At 41.0% G+C, this 21,666-nt stretch overlaps 1 protein-coding gene across 1 annotated transcript in view; it reads right to left on the bottom strand.

The window, feature by feature from the left end:
- Positions 1-21,666, bottom strand: part of Arhgef38 (Rho guanine nucleotide exchange factor 38) — a 112,913-nt gene that overhangs the window by 73,387 nt on the left and 17,860 nt on the right. Inside the window, exon 2 of the mRNA XM_032897295.1 lies at positions 9,594-9,781. Coding sequence (XP_032753186.1) covers positions 9,594-9,781 — 188 coding nt within the window. The remainder of the gene's footprint in view (positions 1-9,593; positions 9,782-21,666) is intronic.

The following is a 21,666-nucleotide window of genomic DNA, read 5'->3' as shown; positions in this document are numbered from 1 at the left end:
CCTTAAACTTCAGATATTCCCGTCTCTATATTCTAAGTACTAGAGTGACAGGTGTAAGCTACCACACCCGGGTTCCCACTGGTGTTTTTGTTTGTTCATTGTCTGGATTGCACCATGGGATTTCAAGAGTCTGGCCTTATCATTGACGGCAGTGGTCTAGATTGTGTGATAAGTATTCGATTTCACATAGAAGGGTTAGTTAAGTCTTTGCTTAAAAAACAAAACAAAGCAAAACAAAAACAAAAACCAGACAGACAAAAAGAAAAAATGAAGCCCTAATCTATAAGTCACAGGACTCATCACTGTGATCTCATATTACTAATGAAAGTCAGTATTTCTAAAAAAATTAAAGAATATCTGTAGCAATATTTAAAGGAATTTTCAACAAGAATATGATATTTAAAGTCGGGATAGTAGCTCGAAAGTTCTAGTATAAAGTAGGATCAGAAACTCAAGCGTGTTTCTTTTGACCCATGGCTCCACTGACTCAGTGACAGGAAGCGGGTGTTAATTTTTATTTTTCACAGATTTTTATTGAATGTAATACTTTCAGATTCACACGTGCTCTGCTCTCTTGCTTCCTGGGCACACTGTTTCTGTGTCACCATCCTGCCTTTGACCTCTGTGTTGACTAAAGTCTATGTTATCTTGTGATGGTTTGGCCTCAGGAGTGGTTGGACTTTACAAGGGAGAAGATGGACTAGAAGGAAGAAGTGGGAGAAAGTGAGTTGACATTTTCATGATTCAGGAAGATTTCTGATTATATCCCCAGAGATACATCAGGAAAGACACACTGAGAGATTATTATACACTATAATGTTTCTTCTACATAATCTAATGTGTGCCTTTATGCCTAAAAGTTCATTTCAATAGCACTTAAAAAATCACAATAAAAATAACCAGAAAATGTGAGAGAATGAACACTGTAAAAGATTGAAAAGCTGATCCTTTCATATAAAATTACACACGCGTTTACAAGGGTGATTTTGGATGAAGGAGGGGGAGAGAGAGGAAAAAAATAAGAGAATTATATTTTAATTAAGCTTTTCCTTTAGAAACAAGTGTAGATCTACACATAAGTGTAAAAAGTAACACAACGGCACCACCGTGCCATTTCTTGGTTTCCCTTAATGGCAGTGGCTAGCAAAACTATAGTTCTGCACACTGGATTTCCATGAGGGGGTGTGCTGAGGTCCAGCCTCTGCATGAGGGGGTCCTGAGAGAGTCAGGAATGGGAGCAGCACTGACTCAAGGGTGGCTTGGAGTCAGTGGTAGATGCCAGCTGTCAGTTCAAGTACTCTCTCCTTGCCTGAGGATTCTCATCACTCTTCCTTCCGACCTTCCCTCTTCTCATTCTTTTGCCTTCTCCCTTTCCCTTTTACTTCCTCCTATGTCACCATTCTTTTTCCTTCTCTTTACCAGAGAACCTGAGCCCAGTCTCTCATTCGCTAAAGTTATATCCAGGCTTTGATCGTTATCAATAACTATTCTAGAAATCCTTGAATTTGCATTCATTCTGTGACTCCTGGATCGTTCTTTCCAGCCCCTGCTCCCTAGGGCAGAAACTAAACACAAAGCAACAGCACTTTTCCTCATAGGTTTTACCTGTTCTTCATGGGTAGCTGGGCTCAGCTCTTGCGGTCTCCTCATACAGCAGACAGCAGTCTTAGTAACTGCTTCCATGTAAGAACAGAAAGGTGACAAACTACTAAAATTACTGTAATTCCTTACAAAGCTTTAAAATTTATGTAAGCAAAGTGGCTAGCTCTCTCTAGTATGTCTCTGGGTATTATCATCTCCAATTCTGCAAGTAACTAGAACCAAGTACTCAGTTTTTATGTATGCATACATTCTTGTTTAATTCTCTAATCTTTGTTTCCTATCCTAGTCATTCCATAGCCTCTTATACTTTCCTTCTAGTACTATTTGTTTCTAGATCATATACAAGCCTTCCTCCTATAAGATGAACCCATTATCATTTATCTCCTCATGATTCCAGATTCAAAGCCAAGTCTCACAATGACCTATTTCTACAAAGGACCATGTAGGCTTTTATGGTCTCTGTGGTTATGTTGTTTAGACCCTTTCCTGGGCCCTAAAGGCCAAACAGAGAGAGTCTGTTCGTCATCCTCCACAGTTTCATAACCACCTCCTCTCCTCATTCCTGAGAACTGCATCTGTTTCATTTATTATGGCATGATTAGCTCTGAGTAATGGAAAAGTATATTCCCCAGAAAGAGAAATTGAAAGTAAAATATAAGAGAGAGCAGATCAGTTTCAGGACAACTGCAGTCATCAACACACATGGGGGTCATGAGGATCAACAGCCTGGCGATACTCCAGGGGCAGGAACTGTGTCACCCCTCCCCTTACATGGCCATGCTGTACCGGCAGTGGGGTAGGATACATTATGAGTGACGTATAGTGATTGAACAATGAGGACACATCTAAAACACTCAACTAACTTATTCCACTTAGTTCAGAGTGCTGTCATGGGACAAAGGAGACTGTAGACAGTAACTCACTTTAACGTTGTGGTCATTAGACTCAAATAGACAATTGTAGGTTTGGACTACAACTTAAAATTTTGGGGAGTGAACAGAGATGTGTATTATAGCTGGGCATTAGATAAGAGAGAAAGAGAATATCCCATGGCTGCTTATTAAGCAAAATAAACACAGCGTCTTTTGATGGGGACAACAAGAGAAGACAATTTGGATAAGAATTTTTTTTCTGTGAAACAAAAGATCATGACCAAACATTTACCCACATATAGTTTCTCTATTGATTAAATAGACAGAAGTTTATCAAACAGCTTTGAGGGGGAAAAAGCTTATCAAACAGTGTCTGCTTCTATTTATCACCCTTCTAACTGGAAAAGTTGAACATATTTTGTTCATTACTAGTTAAAATATTTCTGCTTGTTCTTTAGTCCTGTATTTTAGAAAGCTCTCATAATAATAATTTGGTCTTTTGTCCCACAACAGCAGCAAAACTGCATTATGTATTCAACTCTGAATTCTTGTTATGAATAGTGGGCTGAACAGCTGGGCTAGGGAGAGAGGTGGAGAGGGGACCAGAAAGGACTAGGGGTTATTTCAGGCATGCATCTGTGTGACATGTTACATAGAACAACTACTCAACCTAGTCTCCCCCATGGGAACCTAAAACAATTTAGGAAGACTGCCAATGTAGGTGTGTAAACACCATTGTAAATTGTGATCTGTGGTTAGATAGCATGAATGTGATTTTCTTCAAGCTCACAATCTCTAAATAAATTGCAAAGAACCATTTTTTCCTGCTCAATATTTGTTATTTAAGATAGGAACTAATAGAAATATATTCTCCATAGAGAAAATGTTCTAACTTGTATTCAAACTTCAGAAAACATCAGTGTATCTTTGTGCTAATTTTTCATGCTTATTTTTATATATAAATATAAATTTTATGTTTGTCATGCTCCTTTCTGAGAAAAAGAACTATAGATGACTTAGGGTATACCTCTCATTTCATTTTTTTTACTCTGTGTGTGTGTGCACGCGCACATGCATGTGCCGTGTGCATGAGTGTATGCGTAAGTACTCACCTGCATGAGCAGGCATGGAGGCCAGAAGCTGATGTTCCTCTATGATTCCTTCTATGGCTTTCCACATGATTTCTGAAACAGTTTTTCTCACAGAATCTGGAACCCACATATTGGCTACAGTCGTGCTGCTAACACCACAGCTGGGGCTATAGATGAGGTCAGATTTCATGGGCTATCAGGCTCCTCATGGCTGCATGGCAAATGCTTTATCAACTGAGTCATCTGCCCAGCCCCCTCCTAATATTTTTCTAATAAGTATTATTTACAAAGTCATTGCCACATAGTATATACAAAATTAAACAGAAGATCCCAATGTGACAACACGAAATTACAGATTGTTTTTCTTGTCACTTTCTAGGAAACATACTATTTCAAGTGCAAAGCACACAAGTATGCAAAGGCATGGGGGATACACACAGCTTTGGAAGAGTGAAAAAAAAAACTGTACCTGTCTTGCCTCTAGGGCAGTGGTTCTCAGCCTTCCTAATGCTGCAGCCATTTAATACAGTTCCCCATGTTGTGGCAACCCCCAACTATACGATGATTTTTGTTGCTACTTCAAAACTGTATCTTGCTAGTGTTATGAACCATAATGTAAACGTCTGTGTTATCAGATGGACTTAGGTGACCCCTGTGAACGAGTCATTTGACCTACACATTAAGAACCACTGCTCTAGGGAAGGACACTGAAGAGTAGCAGACTGGCTTAGGCCCCTTGAAGTCTTTGGTACTTTTGTAACATGTGAGGATCAGAAATTGAAAAACATAAACAAAAATAAGAATGTGCATCCAAACTCCTCTGTCATCTTTGACCTTCCTATGTCCTTTCCTTGCACATAGAATATAAACCCATTGTTAGCTTGGCTTGTACTGGTTTGATAAAGTTTGATTCACAGCCAAAAACCATAGAGACTCTCCCCTTGTTGAGATAACCAGACCTTGTTTTCACATTAAATAGTTCCACATTGAATGTTGTAGGTATGTTGGCTTTCTTCACAATGCCATTAAGGGGACTGTGATCTGCTTTTCAGGTCAGTGAAGACCTGTGACAGAACGCCCTAATGTTAAGGTAAGATTTGCCACCATGACTGTCAGAGGATAATTGTCAGTCAAAGGGCTGGATCTACTCATTCATTCACACACCATTCACTGAGCTTGAATGGAATGTGGTGCTTTCCTGGGTGGGTTGCTCTCTTCCTTCATCTCTCTCTCTCTCTCTCTCTCTCTCTCTCTCTCTCTCTCTCACACACACACACACACACACAAACACACACACACACACACACACACACACACACTCGCACACACACAATGTCAGGTTTAACAGCACTGTTGGCCTCAGATTTAACTCCAGTTGTTCTCATAGTGACTTGAAAGTCATGCTTTGGCGGTAGTTGATGGCAGGTGGGTAGTGTACACTGCCTAGCAGGTAAGGATGAAGATGTGAAGAAGGTAATGAACCCTGAAGAGTTGATCAGTTAACAAACCAGCAGCATCTAAAATAACCAGCTTCTTCTCCACTCCTGTCCATGTCTGTAAGAGTTACAGACACTCTGGAGTGGTTATTACTCAATCACAAATTAAAACTTTCAGAAGTAGGAGACAAGTAAAAGACTTTCAAGTTCGACATCATCAGAGATAATGTTTGTCTGTCGAATACCAAACCTGAATGTCACAGTGAGGAGGGTGGGTAATCTTGTGATTCCTAAGCAAAGAGAACTGTGTTTAAAAAAATTGGATCCTGGCCCACAGCTCCCGGCTGAGAAACACCTAAAGAAATGTTCAACATCTTTAGTCATAAGGGAAATGCAAATCAAAACAACCCTGAGATTTCACCTCACACCAATGAGAATAGCTAAGATCAAAAACTCAGGTGACAGCAAATGCTGGCGAGGATGTGGAGAAAGAGGGACACTCCTCCATTGTTGGAGGGATTGCAGACTGGTACAACCATTCTGGAAATCAGTCTGGAGGTTCCTCAGAAAATTGGATATTGCACTACCTGAGTACATAGCTATACCTCTTTTGGGCATATACCCAAAAGATGCTCCAACATACGACAAAGACATATGGTCCACTATGTTCATAGCAGCCTTATTTATAATAGCCAGAAGCTGGAAAAAACCCAGATGTCCTTCAACAGAGGAATGGATATAGAAAATGTGGTATATCTACACAATGGAATACTACTCAGCTATCAAAAACACTGACCTTATGAAATTCATAGGCAAATGGATGGAACTAGAAAACATCATGCTGAGTGAGGTAACCCGATCACAGGAAAACACAAATGGTATGCACTCCAATGAGTGGATATTAGCCCAAATGCTCGAATTACCCAAGATGCACAGAACAAGAAGGATGAGGAAAATGCAAAATGCAGTTGCTTCACTCCTTCTTTAAAATGGGAACAACAATACCCTTAGGAGGGGATAGGGAGGCAAAGCCTAGAAGAGAGACTGAAGGAACACCCATTCAGAGCCTGCCCCACACATGGCCCATACATATACAGCCACCAAACTAGATAAGATGGATGAAGCAAAGAGGTTCATGCTGACAGGAACCGGATTTATATCTCTCCTGAGAGACACAGTTGGAACATGACAAATACATAGGCGAATGCCAGTGGCAAACCACTGAACTGAGAACGGGATGCCCATTGAAGGAATCAGAGAAAGGACTGAAAGAGCTGAAGGGACTTGAGACCCCATATGAACAACAATGCCAACAAACCGGAGCTTCCAGGGACTAAGCCACTACCCAAAGACTATGCATGGACTGACCCTGGGCTCCAATTCATAGGTAGCAATGAATAGCCTAGTAGGGGATCCAGTGAACGGGATCGTTGGGGGAGGGCGGTAATTGGGGGAGGATGGGAAGGGAAACACCCACATAGAAGGGGAGTAAGAGGGGTTAGGGGGATGTTGGCCTGAAAACTGGGAAATGGAATAACATTTGAAATGTAAATAAGAAATACCCAATTTAATGAAGATGGAAAAAATTAAGTTCTAAGCAACATCATTAGAATAATGTAGCAAATGGGAGTAGAACTGAGGCTTGTGATTTGCATCATTGACTGCTGAAGTTAACTACACATGGGGAAACCCCCGTAAATGAGCATTATAGTCATCTACCCTGAGAATAATCTGTAATGCTGCTTCTGTGTCAAGCATCCCTTCACACACTGCACCCCACCCCTGCCGTTTGTAAGTGAATGTTTTTATAGTGTTTTATATGAAGAATCCTACAGTAAGAAATAGGAGATTAGAGAGATTGGTCAGCACCCCTATACTCCCCCAAAATGCCAGCAGGTTATCCTAATGCTTGGTGGGCACAGACATGAAATTCCTAGAGCAAACTAAGACTAGCCTGAAGGGGGATCTACAGGTTTAGAGGTAAGACCATCCTAATGACAGAACCTGAAGGAGACTCTGAGCCTCCACATATACCAGTACTACTCACAAACATGTGCCCCCAACACATGCAAACACACACACACACACACACACACACACACACACACACACACACACACACACACCCCACGGGGTGAGGGGAGCTTCTACATACTGGTTATACATACTAGAGGAGGTGCAGTGAGATTATAGCATTTGTTAGTACGACTGATTAGTAATAATCTTATCATTGTGGGTACACACAAAGAAACTAAATCCTCAATGCACAAACATGGTAAGAAACAAAGCAAGACAAAAAGCAAAAGACTCTAGCTCTTAACCAAAGTTAGGAGACCAGAGACAACCTAAGAAAGTTATTCACAACACTTAGGAAGAAAAATAATATTCAAAACAGGTGTTATAAAATAATGAGAAAGTATATAAATGATAATTTTTAAAAACTAAGAATGTGAAAGAGATAAATTTATAAACACTAAGAAATATACCAGAAGATGTTTTTCAGGAGGAATAATACAGAAAAAAAGACCCCTTAACCATTCATTAATAGGATAAAAATCAGGACTATTGAATTTTGGTTGGAGTTAATATTAAAAACAAGAAACCAATCAATTTAATTACACTGCTTTTTGAGACAGCATCTTTCTATGTTACCCTATCTAGCCTGAAACTCTCGGTAGACCAGGCTGACCTCGAACCCAGAGATCCACCCTCCTCTGACTCCCAACTGTTGGGGTTAAAGGCTTGTGCCACCATGCTTACCCCTAACATGATTTCTAACAGTTCCATTTCTGAGGTTCTATTCCAAGGAGGTAAACAGACAGACAGAAAAACAAAGGAAATGTTTATACAGTGATCAGTAATGGCAGAAAAATACTCCAAACTGTTAGAAGTCATGAAAAGATTAAAGTAAGTTATACAATGAGTTACATATTTATAAGCCTGCAGATCTTTGTATGAAAATTATGTGTCTGTCTATAACTGTGTCTGTGGATGTGTCTATAAATGTGACTGTGACAGTGTCTGTGTGACTATGTCTGTTAATGTGTCTATGTTTATGTCTGTGGTCTGCGTATGTCTGTTTGTGACTATCTCTGTGTCTGTCTGTGACTGTGACCGTGTCTGAATCTGGGTCTATGTCTATGACTGTCTGTGACTGTTCATGTGTCTGTGGGTTTATGTGAGACTGTGACTCTGTTTGTGTCTGTCTGTGCCTGTGTCTTTATATCTGTATGTGTACCTATGTCTGTGCCTGTGACTGTGTGTGCCTGTATGTGTCTGTGCTTGTGTTTGTATGTGTGTGTCGTTTTGTGTGTGTGTGTGTGTGTGTGTGTGTGTGTGTGTGTATGTCTCTGTGTGTGACTGTGTTTGTCTGTCTGTGACTGTGTCTGTATATCAGTGCCTGTTTTTTGTGTGGATAAGTCCACAGGTATCTGGAAAGTCTGCCACCACGGTAGGTGATTTTCTTTGAGTGCTTTCTCAGTTGCTTTCTCTTTGTTGTTGAAGACTTTGCATTGTGTACAAGAACCACTCACCACCATGCTACAGAGGTTCTTGCTCTGTTCTCTGCCCTCCCTTGACCCTCTCTATTTCTCTCGCCTGCTCTGATGCATTAGAAATGTGTGTGGTGATTGCCCCACTTGGAGAAGAAGCACCACCACCCTCTCCTCACACTCCAACCCCTTTCCCTGCATTAGTTGGTATCCTTAATGTCACCTAATATATTTTCATCTTAATTGTTTATTCCTTATTGTATGAACTTGTCACCTGCATTAAAGAGTGAACCTCACAAGGGCCCAGAGCTGAGACTAGTGACGATCATGCATTTAACAAGTGATGAATTAATCAGTGAGATAACTGTGTACTCCCACTCTAAGCCGAAAATCCTACAGAACGATTCCCGGGAAAATCCTTTAACGGGGAAGAATTATTCATTAATAAACATGGACTTTTGTTTAGGTCCATCCCTAATAAAAGAGAAATGTTTTACTAGCATCCAGGTTAATTTTATGTTGAATTTTACTTGGCCAAGTAGTTATAAGTTTAAGTGAGCTCTGGGGGTGGGGGGGGAGCTTTACGTCCATTTTCTCTTTTGAATTCATGATTATCGCTGAATTAAATAACTTGTTCCTGAGACTGCTGAAAGCTTATTTCAAATTTTAGGATTAAATACCAAAAGGAAAAACACAGATATTTCGTGATAGAGGAAAAAAACGAACAAAAGAAAACTGTTAGTTTCCTTCCCACCGTGTTTGAGGATATTGTTTCCTTTTTTTTTTTCTTTTTTTTTTTTTTTTTTTTTTTTTGGCGCTGGGGACCGAACCCAAAGCTTTGCGGTTGCTAGGCAAGCGCTCTTCCACTGAGCCAAATCCCCAACCCCTTGTTTCCTTTTGTAAACAGTGAGACAACTTCCGCTCCTCAGTTCCAGAATTACAACCTGTTGATTTCTTCTATGAATCTCAGACTAGAGACCCCGAGAAAGAAACACCTGTCGCCCTGCTAACATGTGGTGCTTTTCTGTATGTGCTGCTGTGCTGTTTAGACTCTGAGAGAAGATGCTAGAAAAAGAAGGGCAATCTCAAACTTGCATTCACCTGTTTGCTTCTCAGTGGCTGGACCACTTCTCTAACGCACAGCTCCAGATCCGTGAGGTAATCCCTCTCCGTCTGTATGAGCTCCCTGATGATCTTCGCCCGTTTCGCCATCATCCGTCCCACTTGCTGCTCTTCCTCAGGGGTTGGGGTTTCTGCTGAGGAGCACTCAGCCTGAGGTGTCATCTTTTCTGTTAAACAACAACACAAGTTCAGATGAGACGCTAGACTGACATTTCTTTTTCCTTCGAATCATAACATGCAGGGTTGTTGTTAGCCGGGCGAAAGGCTTAGGGATCGTAGCAGTGGGTCCTAGGAAGTCGTCTATTAGTTCCCCCCCACTGGACAGGGATCCTATAAAATCATGAACAAGAAGACGAAAAACTGCTTCAACAACGTCGTGAAACGATATTTAAAGGTCGTGGCTCCTAATACACCCTGTGGCTAGAATGTCAGTCTACAAAGCTGACCTTCATTGGGAGATGGGACACATAAAAACTCAACTCAGAACTTCTGAGCGTGTCTGCTTTTGAAACCAAGGAAAACGTTAATTAGGAAGTGAATTATGTCCCACTTCTGCTTGTCCCTATTACTAAAAACAATTATCCAGAAGGTAATATTCAGTGGAATGAAACTGGATGGCACACCATTGGATTTTTTCCTTCTTTTCATTCATAATCAGAAGCCATGAGGAGTGAGACAATGGGGGAATTGAACATATTTCAACTATGATTTCTCGTGGATTATCTTCGACATCGTGTAAATCCTGTTATTGCTTAATTGTTGAACCAACCTGACAGTTTTTCTTGAAAAAAATCACAGGTCAAAAATCAATCAGCGAAATAACTGTGTACTCCCACTCTAAGCTAAACATCCTACAAAATGGTTTGGGCCCAACCCTACTAGAAGAGAAACTTTATAGAAGCATCCAGGTTAATTTTTTGTTGAGATTTAACCTTTAGCAGGAGGTTGAGATGTAATGGTCCATCTCACGTGGAGCCAAGTGTTTGAATAGCGTATTAATATAAATAACCAAAAATCATCAAGGGAAAACTTCTCATAACAACGTAAAACTCTGGAAGCTTCGAACTAACTATCCACCATAAGTTCAGACCAGGACTTAAAGTCATAGTAGTCATAAACATTAAGACTGTGTGTGTGTGTGTGTGTGTGTGTGTGTGTGTGTGTGTGTGTGTGATTCAATATTGAAGCTTAATTTTCATGTAAGTCTCTGCAACCAAAGGCATAATTTTATTTCATTTAAGGCTAATACTATTCTTGCAACTGATATGTGAGAAATCTTCAACGCTAATAAGACAAACTTCACAAAAGGATCTTGGAAATTCTGTACAGAAGGGTTTAAAAATACACATGCACGAATGGAAATAAAGAGCCCTTCACCTGGTCAGCCCTGGAGGCAAAGCTAATGGATGCCTGGAGGAGGGCTCAAGAGAGGGACCAATGGCCCGTTACAAAGAGGCTTGCCCAAGAATGTAAGTAGACACTGTAAAAGACAACAATCCTTCTCTTCCTGCTTGACCAACCCCAGAAACTCAGAAAAGTGCATAACCAAACATTTGTGGAGAATTTGTAAAGGAAACTCCAACGTGAAATTGTACTAGTACTGGCATCAATCCTTCCTTTATTGGGGAAGACCATGGCTTGACAAGTGGCATATAAAAACATATGGTTTTCCAAGCCACTCCATGTTAGAGGAATAATCTCGATGGGCTGTATCAGAAGACAGAAGCTACATAAGGACAGAGTGAATGTGGGGTGGGCTTCTGCGGCCTTCCTATTTTAACCTGTGTTGCAGGGTTATGGGGGTTTCTGTTATGCTGGTTGATCAAGCTGTTAAAAGACAGTGGAATAATCCTGCATTTTAGAGCCCCAAGTTAAAAGGACAAGTTGTGTGCTGTGCCATTGCTATTGGTTATGTGTGATGTGAAAGGAGGAACGACTCTTTGTGAGGGAAATAGTACAGTGAGCAGACCATGCACACAGCCACTGGACACCCTGAGGTCAACCTCGAATTCTCTATGGAGCTGAGGATGACCCTAAACACTTGGTCCTCATGCTTCTGCCTCCCGTGGGCTGGGATTACAAGTATATGCCACATACTCAATTTGTATGTTTACACAGTGCTAGGGGCCAAAGCCAGGAACTGTACACGTAAGTATTCTAATGGCAGCAGCAGCAGCAGCAGCAGCAGCAGCAGCAGCAGCAGCAGCAGCAGCAGCAGCAACAAAACAGCGAAGTAGACTTTAAATTATACATATATAATCTATGCAATATAGATTATATATTAATCAGCTGTTGTATAAACATTATATATGAACATGTAATATATTTATATTATATAATGTAATTATAATACATTGTATATTGCATAATATACAATACATAAAATATGATGCATACACAGTATACAATACATATACTATATAATACATATGCTGTATAGTATATAATACTTATATAATATATTAATGATATATAATATATTACAGCATAACATGACATAAATATTATATAACATATGTATTATAGAACATATAATCAATATTATATTATATATTTATATATATTATATAAAGTGTATATAAAATAACATATATATTTAGTCATACAACATTATTTAAAATATATCCTTATGGAAATGACTTGGTGGGGCATGTGAGAGGGCAGAGGGAAACTGGCAATGTGTAGGAAGTCTTTCCTCTAGGGATTTATGAAATATATCAGAGAAAATGTTGTCACTAGCAGAGAGCTCACAAACCAATCCAGAAAGAGTCCTGTTCGTTACTTAGCATTATCTTGAAAAATAAGCAAGTATACCTTACATACATAAATTAAGAACCAAATAAGGACCTTTCACTATCTTTGACAATGAAAAACCCCTAAAACATGTCCCCAGATTTCTTTTAGGTCTAAATTCCAGTCTCAGGATTCCATATCAACGTTCTTCCCCACATGTTCCAGCTGCTGCACTTTAAAACATACTACAATGGATTTTTTTTTTCAATTAAAAATGACTTAGGTTTTTTTTTCCAGTGTTACTTAGCAACTTGGTCATAAATGTTGACTCTGGGGGCCCTTTGAGCTGACATAGGCTGTTATTCAAGATACTCAGTTTCCAAAGTGTTCTTCAGGAGCAAAGCCCTTTTCACAGAACCCAGAGTTGAGCAACCTTCTAGATGTCTTTGTTTGTTCTTCTCACTCAAGTTTATTACAGGAACAAAGATTCAGCTTGCATCATTTTATGGTTAGTTCTCCATAAATGATGTTTGCTTCCGTTCTAAAACTAACAAACTCCCTACAACGTACCTACCGTGAGCACCAAGTTTTCCTTTACAAGCTCCTCCTCGACTCTAAAACTTTGTGTGTTTTTGATTTATGCCGAGTTTTTATGTAGAAACACATTTGTAGCCCAGTGCAGCCAGCAGCTGCCATCACGGCCAGCAAGCAGCTACAAAGCCAGCATGCAGCTGCGAGAAAAAGAACCTTTAAAGTCTTATCACCAAAAACATACCCCCGGGTCTTAAAGGAGTAATGTACGGTGACTCTCTCTGCCCTTCTCTGCTTCTGACACCTACAAACATTTTTTACTTGGAGAATGGGTAACAAACATAAACTGTTTTTTATCCAATTGAATTGTTAGATTTTGTCAGCATTCACAGCCAAGGATCAAGGACAGTTGCCACAGTTGTAGAGAATATGGAACGCAGTGAGCAGCTCGTGTGGACACTCCCTAAAACAACACAAACGTTCAGCTTCCCCATAGGCAAGGAAGCCATGGGATTCTTTATTCTACAGTGTTCACACCAGGGTCTCCTTTATCTCGCTGGTGTTACTAGTATCGAAAGTACAAACATACTCTGCTCTGTATTTCACTTCCTATACAGTGCATGGCAGGAAACAGCCACACTTTAGTGTACAGTACAATTTCCTTAGGTTGCTCTGCCCAAGCGTGAGTTTGGAGATGCACGTAAAACAGCTTAGGTTAAGCTGCCATGTTCTGTGCGCTGTCCTCATTACTCAAATTCTCCTTTGATGCACCTCCAGTTTGTGCTAGGCTTACTGGGATATAATCCATCCTATATCCAGATGCATCCAATTCAGCTTTTGCCACCCGAGGCAAATGGTTGTCCCATTGTTTTATAGTTGACAGCTAGACAAGAGAAATGTGCGTTTCTAACATGGACCGGTCAGATGGTAAGAAAGAGGAAATAAATGTAGAAGTCTATGCGAGGACTGAGATGAGCTTTGGAATCCTGAGAACCTGCTGGGGTAGGGTACAGACATGAGGAAGATCCTGGTCTTTTATGGATACAAGGACTTTGAAAAGATGTCCACTGGTAAAGGGGTGGGGAGGATAGGAGACCGAAGGTTTCCTTCACAGGTTTCACTAATGCGTTTGTTGCTGCTAACATTACTGCTGCTGCCGCTGCTGTTTGGGGGGTAGATTTAAGAAGTGATTTTTTTAAACTGTAAAGTAATATATATTTGTAATAATAACTATTATCGAAGGTAAGTACACAGAGTTCAGAGCCAGGAAAATGTGGGTTCAAACTTTGCCTCTACCATTTGTTAGAGCTGCTCTCTTCAGCAAAGTCTAAGATTTTATTTGTAAAATTCCTCATCTATGAGTTAAGGCCAATGATAGCAAACCTTACAAAGCAGTTTGAGAATTAAACGAATGGACATTTATTAGACATCTGCAAAGTCTAACATACATGCAGCACACGTCAGGCAAATGGTTATTATGAATAGCCGTAGTTGCATTGTGGTCTTCACTGTATTAATAGCTGTTTTATAGCTCAGTGTATAATCTCTCCCAAAATATTTTCATGCCTAGACAGGCATATGATTATTATAGTTCGCTTATTTTATTTTCACCCTCAGTAGGCTCCTACATATTTTCTGCCACTACCGTTTGCACTTTTAAAGTGAACTTTATTTTTAAAACAATTTTCTTTAAAAAGTTTTAAATTCCATTTATTATTACTAGTGTGTGTGAAAGAGAGGGAGAGAGAGAGAGAGAGAAAGACAGAGACGGAGACGGAGACAGAGAGAGAGAATTACAGAGATAAGACAACTTTGTGAAATTGGTTCTCCTTTACATGGGTTCCAGGGATGAAACTCAGGTCGTCGCGATTGTGTGGCCAGCCCTTTGCCTGCCGTGTGTGTGTGTGTGTGTGTGTGTGTGTGTGTGTGTGTGTGTGTGTGTGTGTGCCGCCATCTCTCCTGTTGCCAGTTCTGTCCGATCTCTATTCTCATACATGTGTGTACACTCATGTGTGTGTGTGTGTGTGTGTGTGTGTGTGTGTGTATGTGCGCGCGCACACACACACGTGACCTAAAAGTCTGACTAGATTAAAATACTCATGTCTAGAACACTCGGATCTAGGACATTTTAAATCAAGACCAGAAAGGGGGCTCACACTTAGGAGGAAAAGTAGAAACGGTAGAAATGAAACCATTACAAATGCTTTAAGAGAAGCACGTTAATATCACTGTCCTTTCCCAGCCTTGGCTCCGGGTGAGTCCAGAGCAAGTTTCCTTTGATAAAACTGCTCTTTTATGAATTTTGGATCTGAATTTGTTGAATGTTTAACGACTAATTATTAAGCTCTAAAACTGTCCTGGGAACTGGGATATGGCTATTTAGAAACACCAAATAATAAGCCTCGCTTCTCATGGCACTTCATTTCCGGTGGAGGAGGAACGCACATACTTGCCGTATGTTACTTAAAATCCTCCAGGTGTTAATGGTTCCGGGGAGATGAGGCAATGAGGCTGCTAGTACGAGCTCAAATAGCGAAGGAATTTCAAGCAAGAAATGAAGGGTCTAATGTTGGGCAAGAATTTAAAGGACTGAAATCACAGGTAAAAAGTGGTTTTCAGTGGAGAAACCGGTTAGCAGAAAGCTCGGAGCCCAAATGGGCCAGCTTCATTTAGAATATGGAGAGTCTGCAGCCAGGAAGGAAGGGAGATAACTGATCTGCAGGAAGCGGTGGCGTGAGAGAGAATGCAGTGGCTTGAAAGGACTTTAAACAGGCATACGTCATTGTAATCTAAGATAAAGGCATTAATACATTTTCAGTGTTTTGAAGTGAAGCACATACATTAAAACATCGAGGCCAGCCACTCGAAGATGTGACATTTCAAAACCCAGAGAGACAAAATGGAATGAATGGGGAAACCATCAATCGGAAGGGACGGAGAAAACAAAGCAAACCGGAAGACAAACAAAAACCCAGGGAGTCGGGGACAGGTGCACGGTAGTGACTCCAATCAGGAGAAATCAACAGCAGCGACCAGCCAAGTGTTTAACAACCCATGCACTGCTCACAGAGGAGAACCCGAGCGCGGAAATGGTAGGCGTGAACTTACTGTTCTCTAATGCTGAGCAAACGGCAGTTAGAAGAGAGGCAACGTGGCGGCTGTTTTTGCACTGGACAAAATAGACTACGGGGTAAACGTGAGAACGGGCACTGTAGGGCGTGAAAGCGTTTCTGCTCCTCGGGAAGACAGGAAAATCCAGGCTCCATGTGAACTGAGTGGCATGGCATAAAACACGAGAAGCAAAACACTTGAAAAGCATGGGCAGGATTTGAGAAACCACCCTGTCACGGTCTATAACACAGGGCAGGGATCAACAGCCCTGCCAGGAAGGAACACATTTACAACCAGGAGTCAGAGATGCAGGGTCTCTTTTAGGCCTCACCCAAACTTCCTGAACGTGTACCACACTGACTAAATAAAGAAGGGTGAGGTAGAAATTAACAAAACTCAAAGGCTCATGTTAAAAATTGCAACTTACTAATTGTGATAGAAAAGAAAAACAAATTAAGACCTAGGTCTCAGACATGGCTCGGTGGGTAAAAAGTCTTGCCTTCCAGGTTCGATGACTTGAGCTTCATCCTCAGAAACTGCAGAGAAGTGTGAACAGAGAACCTACTCCTCAAAGTTGTCCTCTGACCTCCAAGTACACACCTTGGTGCACATACCTACACATACACAGCGCACTTCAGACACACACACACATTACACATCACAGACACATGCACATACCACACACTATTAATAAATGAAATATAAATAACTGTGGGCAAGAAATTGTCATTTTAAAAAACAAATATATTGCCTACACATTCCAAAACAGGTAGGAAGTGTTCAAAGCATCACATACTGAGAATTAAAAGACCTCAATTCATTTATAGGAAATGAAGCAAAGAGGCCTCCCCTTCACCACACAACTAGAGAGGTGCATCGCTCGGCTGTCGTCAGACAAGGTTCTTTTGCAGTAAATGAGGACTTAAACAGCCGCCCACACTGGTCACCATGCAAAGAATAATAGACTGTAGAGTACGTACACTGTATTGGACAACGAGACCATACTGCTTGCCCTCAAGGCTCCGGGGACAGGAGGATCGTAAGAACCAGAGGGAGTGGACTGAAACACTCTTTGCAGGAGATGACAGTGGTGTCGCCCACAAATGGACGATGGCTGTGTACACAAGACCTAATCACCAGGCCACGCGCAGGATGAATGGGGAGGGGCTCACGAAGTCTCGCACTAGCTGAGTACCTGAGCGGCTCCTGTATCTCCCAAAACACTATTTCTCAGAGCCAAATGCTGTAAATGAGTTATGAACAAAATCAACACACTACACTTAGGAATAAAACTTAGAGCTTTAGTAAAATAAAAATAGAGAATCTTAAAAGCACTCAGGAAGGAGAAAACATACAAAGAAGAAAGTAACAATTGGATCCATGAGCGACTGATAGGGAAAAGGGACGTGCCTTCAGAGGTTAAGAGAAAAGAATAACTGCTCGAGAATTGTGCTTAGCAGGATTCTCTCAAGCACGAAGTTCCAACAAATATTCATTTTAGTAACAAATTATCTTCCTTAAAGGAAATTTGGAAGGTGCTTCTCTCACAGACCAAATGCTTAGATAGGAAGTATTGAAATAAGAAAGGAATCAGGAAGAAAGGAATCTGAAGGGAGAAAGACCATGATCAGGAAGAGAGATGTAAGTCAGGGTCACGGTCACTATGATGAAACAGCATGAGGGAAGCAGGTTGGGGAGGAAAGGGTTGATTTGCATTATGCTTCCACATCACTGGTCATCATCAAAGGAAGTCAGGACAGGAACTCAAGTGGGGCAGGAACCTGGAGGCAGGAGCTAATGCAGAGGCCATGGAGGGATGCTGCTTACTGGCTTGCTCCTATGGCTTGCTCAATCTGCTTTCTTATAGCACCCAGTGCCACCAGCTGAGGGACGGCACCACCCACATAGTCTGGCCTCACCATTAGCCACTAATTAAGAAGATGCCCCACCGGCTTGCCTACAGCCTGATCCTACAGAGACATTTTCTCAATGGACACTCCCTCCTTTGAGGACTCTACCTTGTGTCAAGTAGACCTAAAACTAAGCAGCACAGAAGCTAAGAAAAGGCCATGTGTGTTGGTGGACATGCCCTTAATCTCAGCACTTTGGAAGCAGAGGCAGGCACATCTCTATAAATTCAAGACCAGCCTGGTTTGCCCTATGAGTTCTCAAAAGCAAGAGGCAGCCACAGCAATAGTAAATAAACAAAGTAATAAAGAGTAAATACATCGACAACATTTTCTCATCTCAGGGATCTGATTGTTTGGGGCCAGTCTCAAAAAATATGTGGAGTTGTGGGGGGCGGGGAGAAGCTTGCTAGCATCAGCCTATGGCTTTGACATGCACACACAGGAGTATACATATACTATATACACACTAATATAAAAGTTAGCACGATCCCTTTTCTCTGGTGCTCTGCATAACACTGTTGCAGCATGATAATGTGACTCCATTTAAATGCTAGCTCTACATGCAAAAGAGCTTTTACATTACTTATTTATTTATTTCATTTTCCATCCATTCATTAAATTTTCACTTTGCATTCTGAAAACAACATCCACATCCTCTCTTCCCAGCCCCGCTTATACCTCCCACCCCCACTATGACTACGACTACTACTATGACTACTACTACTACTACTACTACTACTACTACTACTATTTTTTTTTCAAGTCAGGGTTTTGCTATGGAGCTCTGGCTGTCAGTGGAATACGAAGTTCTGGAATTCATAGAGATCCACCTCCCTCTGCCTCCCAACTGCTGGGACTAAAGACATTCACCACATTGCCTTGCTGTAATAACATTATTTTACCAATGCATTTATGCATCTCTCAACCTCTGTCAGAGAAACTTCTTTTTACAGTAAGTGGCAATTAACACAAAGAACCACTGGTCAAAGGTCAGCGACTGTGGTATGTGCAGCCCTAAGTGGGACATCTGAATCACACCTTCTCTTCCCAGAGCTGAGGGTTTACTAGGGAGAGGAGGGAGGAATGAGTGTAAAAGTCATGGGTAGTAGATGATTATAACGAAAGAATATTTTCCAGGCCTAACAGGGCAGTTGCACATGAGGATTGACAGTGGTTATGACGGCACGCACAAGACCAATGCAACCTCAAGCCAGACAAAATCCTAGCATGCGGTGGGAAGGTAGGCATCAAGTAGGTCCCTTTCTGATGATCTCACGATAGCTGCTAGAAGAGGGGGAGTTAGCTTTCTTTAATGGCCTTTGGTAGATAGACTCATCCAGTGAATGGTCATACACTGAAGAGTGGACAGGCAGCACAATTGTATTCAATGGGTTAGAACACAGTTTGGTGTGCATGTAAGAGGAGATGGATCAGGGAGGAAGTGAGAGAAAGAGAGAGAGAGAGAGAGAGAGAGAGAGAGAGAGAGAGAGAGAGAGAGAGCAGAAACTATGTTCAAAATACAGCGTATGCAATTCTCAAAGAACTAATAGGTTTTCAAAACATCAAGCCAAACACCAAAAAGTCAACATTATTATAACTTTGACTTAGGGGTTCATATGCTACTTGATATGAGTTGATTTAGAAAAAAATATTAGTTTTATAGTGTGAAATGTATAAGGACAAGATTTTATCAGATCAGCTACTGAAAGAGGTTGAGATCTAATCACGAAGAATCAGAATCAAGCTAGAGGTCTTATACTTCAGAACTAATTGAATTAATTGGACTAATTGTGATAGAAAGACAGACATACAGATAATAAAATAGACTAGAAAGACATAAATAAGCAATCTCCTTTGTGGTTAAAGACCTTTTATCAAAAAAAGAGGCCAAGATCATCTGAGGGTAGAGGACCATTCTTTAAGTAAATGATTCTGGACAAAGCAAAAGTGACACCAGATTTTTATTTAATACTGTATCTAAAGTTTTAGCCCCGAGTTAAACCTATAGCTGTAGATTGCTGTCTGAAGCAGGTGAGGGCAGGTGAAAGACAAGACTGAAGCCTGTGATTGGACAGTGGAAACGGAAGGCAGGCTGAGAGTTTGTGAGAGATAGGAGAGAGAGGAAGGAAGTAGAAGGAAGGTGGAGGAAGAGAAGGGCAATCCAGATTCCACATGGCTTTAAATAGCCACAGGTAGCTATGAATATCTTATAAGGGATGGATAATTACAGGACAATTTGTCTTATCTACATGGGCAGCTTATATCAATATCAGTTGCTCTGAGCTCATTGTGTGGAAGTTTAGTGGGGTGAGAATTTACTGATATCAATCTGATTGATAAATTACAAGCCTCTAGGGTTTTGATTTTACCAGGTAACAGGGAGTTATGACTGCTAACCATGGGGCAGATGGCTGGGAATATGAGCAGAGTCTGCAGCAAGAGAACCGTGAGATGGGCAGTCAATACATGGGGTTAACCATGGAAGCTTAGAGACCACTGAGGCCAGAGAGTAACCAGCATCAGCGTGGGATGGTGCTATTTTGTTATTTCATGCAACATATAGCTGTAAAACTCTCAAAAGGAAACACAGTGTAAAATGTTCATGATGTATTTGGCAATAACTACTTGGATATGACACCAAAGGGTTAAACCACAACAATAATTAGACAACTCCATGAGTCAAACATCATGAACATTTTGAAACTTGTGCCAAAAGAACATCAGTTCACTAAAAGTGTTAACCCATAATGTGGGAGACGAAATTTACAAATTACTATCTAGACTATGTGAAGAACTTCTAAACCTCAACCACGACAAATTCTTAAAAATGGGCAAAGCACTTGAACAGACATCTCTCCAAAAACGGACGGCTAAATGTGCCTGAAAAGGCGTCCAATGTCACTAATCATGCAAAAATGTGAATTAAACAGAATGAGACGGACGGCACTCCTTAGCATCCTAGGTTGCTAATAAAGATAGAACACAGTAATTCCTTCGAGGATTTGGAGAGTCTAGAACTCTTCCAAACCATTAGTGGGAATGCCAAAAGAAATAAAAAAAATAAAAAAATAAATAATAATACAGACACTATGAACTACAGTGAGGTAATTTTTCAGACAATCAACGGCAGATTACCGTATGTCCCAGTGATCGCACTTGTGCATGAGTATCTAGACTAACGAAGAGCGAGAAATGCAAGAGGTCTGTGTACGCAGGTTTAGAACAGCTCCGGTCACATTTGGGTTCACCAATGGATGATGGAATGAGCAGAGTGTGGTAAACACATCAAGCAGAACATTACTAAGCCTTTAAGTGGCCTGAAATGTTAGCATCCCTTACAACACTGAGCAAAGAGACGCAAACCAGGCACAAACGGTTGAATCCATACGGTGTCATTTCCCTGAGGTTCCCAGAGCAGTCAAAAAATCCTAGAGACAGCCAGTGCAGTGGTCCATAGTTGTAATCCTACCACTCAGGAGGGAGGGGCAGGACTTTGGGGGCACCTTTGTCTGTACAGTGATACCCTGTCCCACAAAACCAAATGAGCAGAAGTCACAGAGAAGAGAAAGTACTGGTCGCCTGGATCTGTGAAACATTCTCTTTGTACGCCTTCAACAAACTTACTTTTATTTTCTGTATATGAGTATGTCAGTGTGTCTGCCCGTGGAGGACAGAAGAGAGCACCGGGTGTCCTGGAGCTGAAGCTACACACGGTTTTATGCCACTTAATGGGAATATTGGAAACCAAAGTTAGGTCCCTCGGGATT

The sequence above is a fragment of the Rattus rattus genome, chromosome 3, assembly GCF_011064425.1.
Source record: "Rattus rattus isolate New Zealand chromosome 3, Rrattus_CSIRO_v1, whole genome shotgun sequence".
In the NCBI taxonomy this organism is placed as follows: Eukaryota; Metazoa; Chordata; class Mammalia; order Rodentia; family Muridae; genus Rattus; species Rattus rattus.
This window is presented reverse-complemented; position numbering and strand designations above follow the sequence as displayed.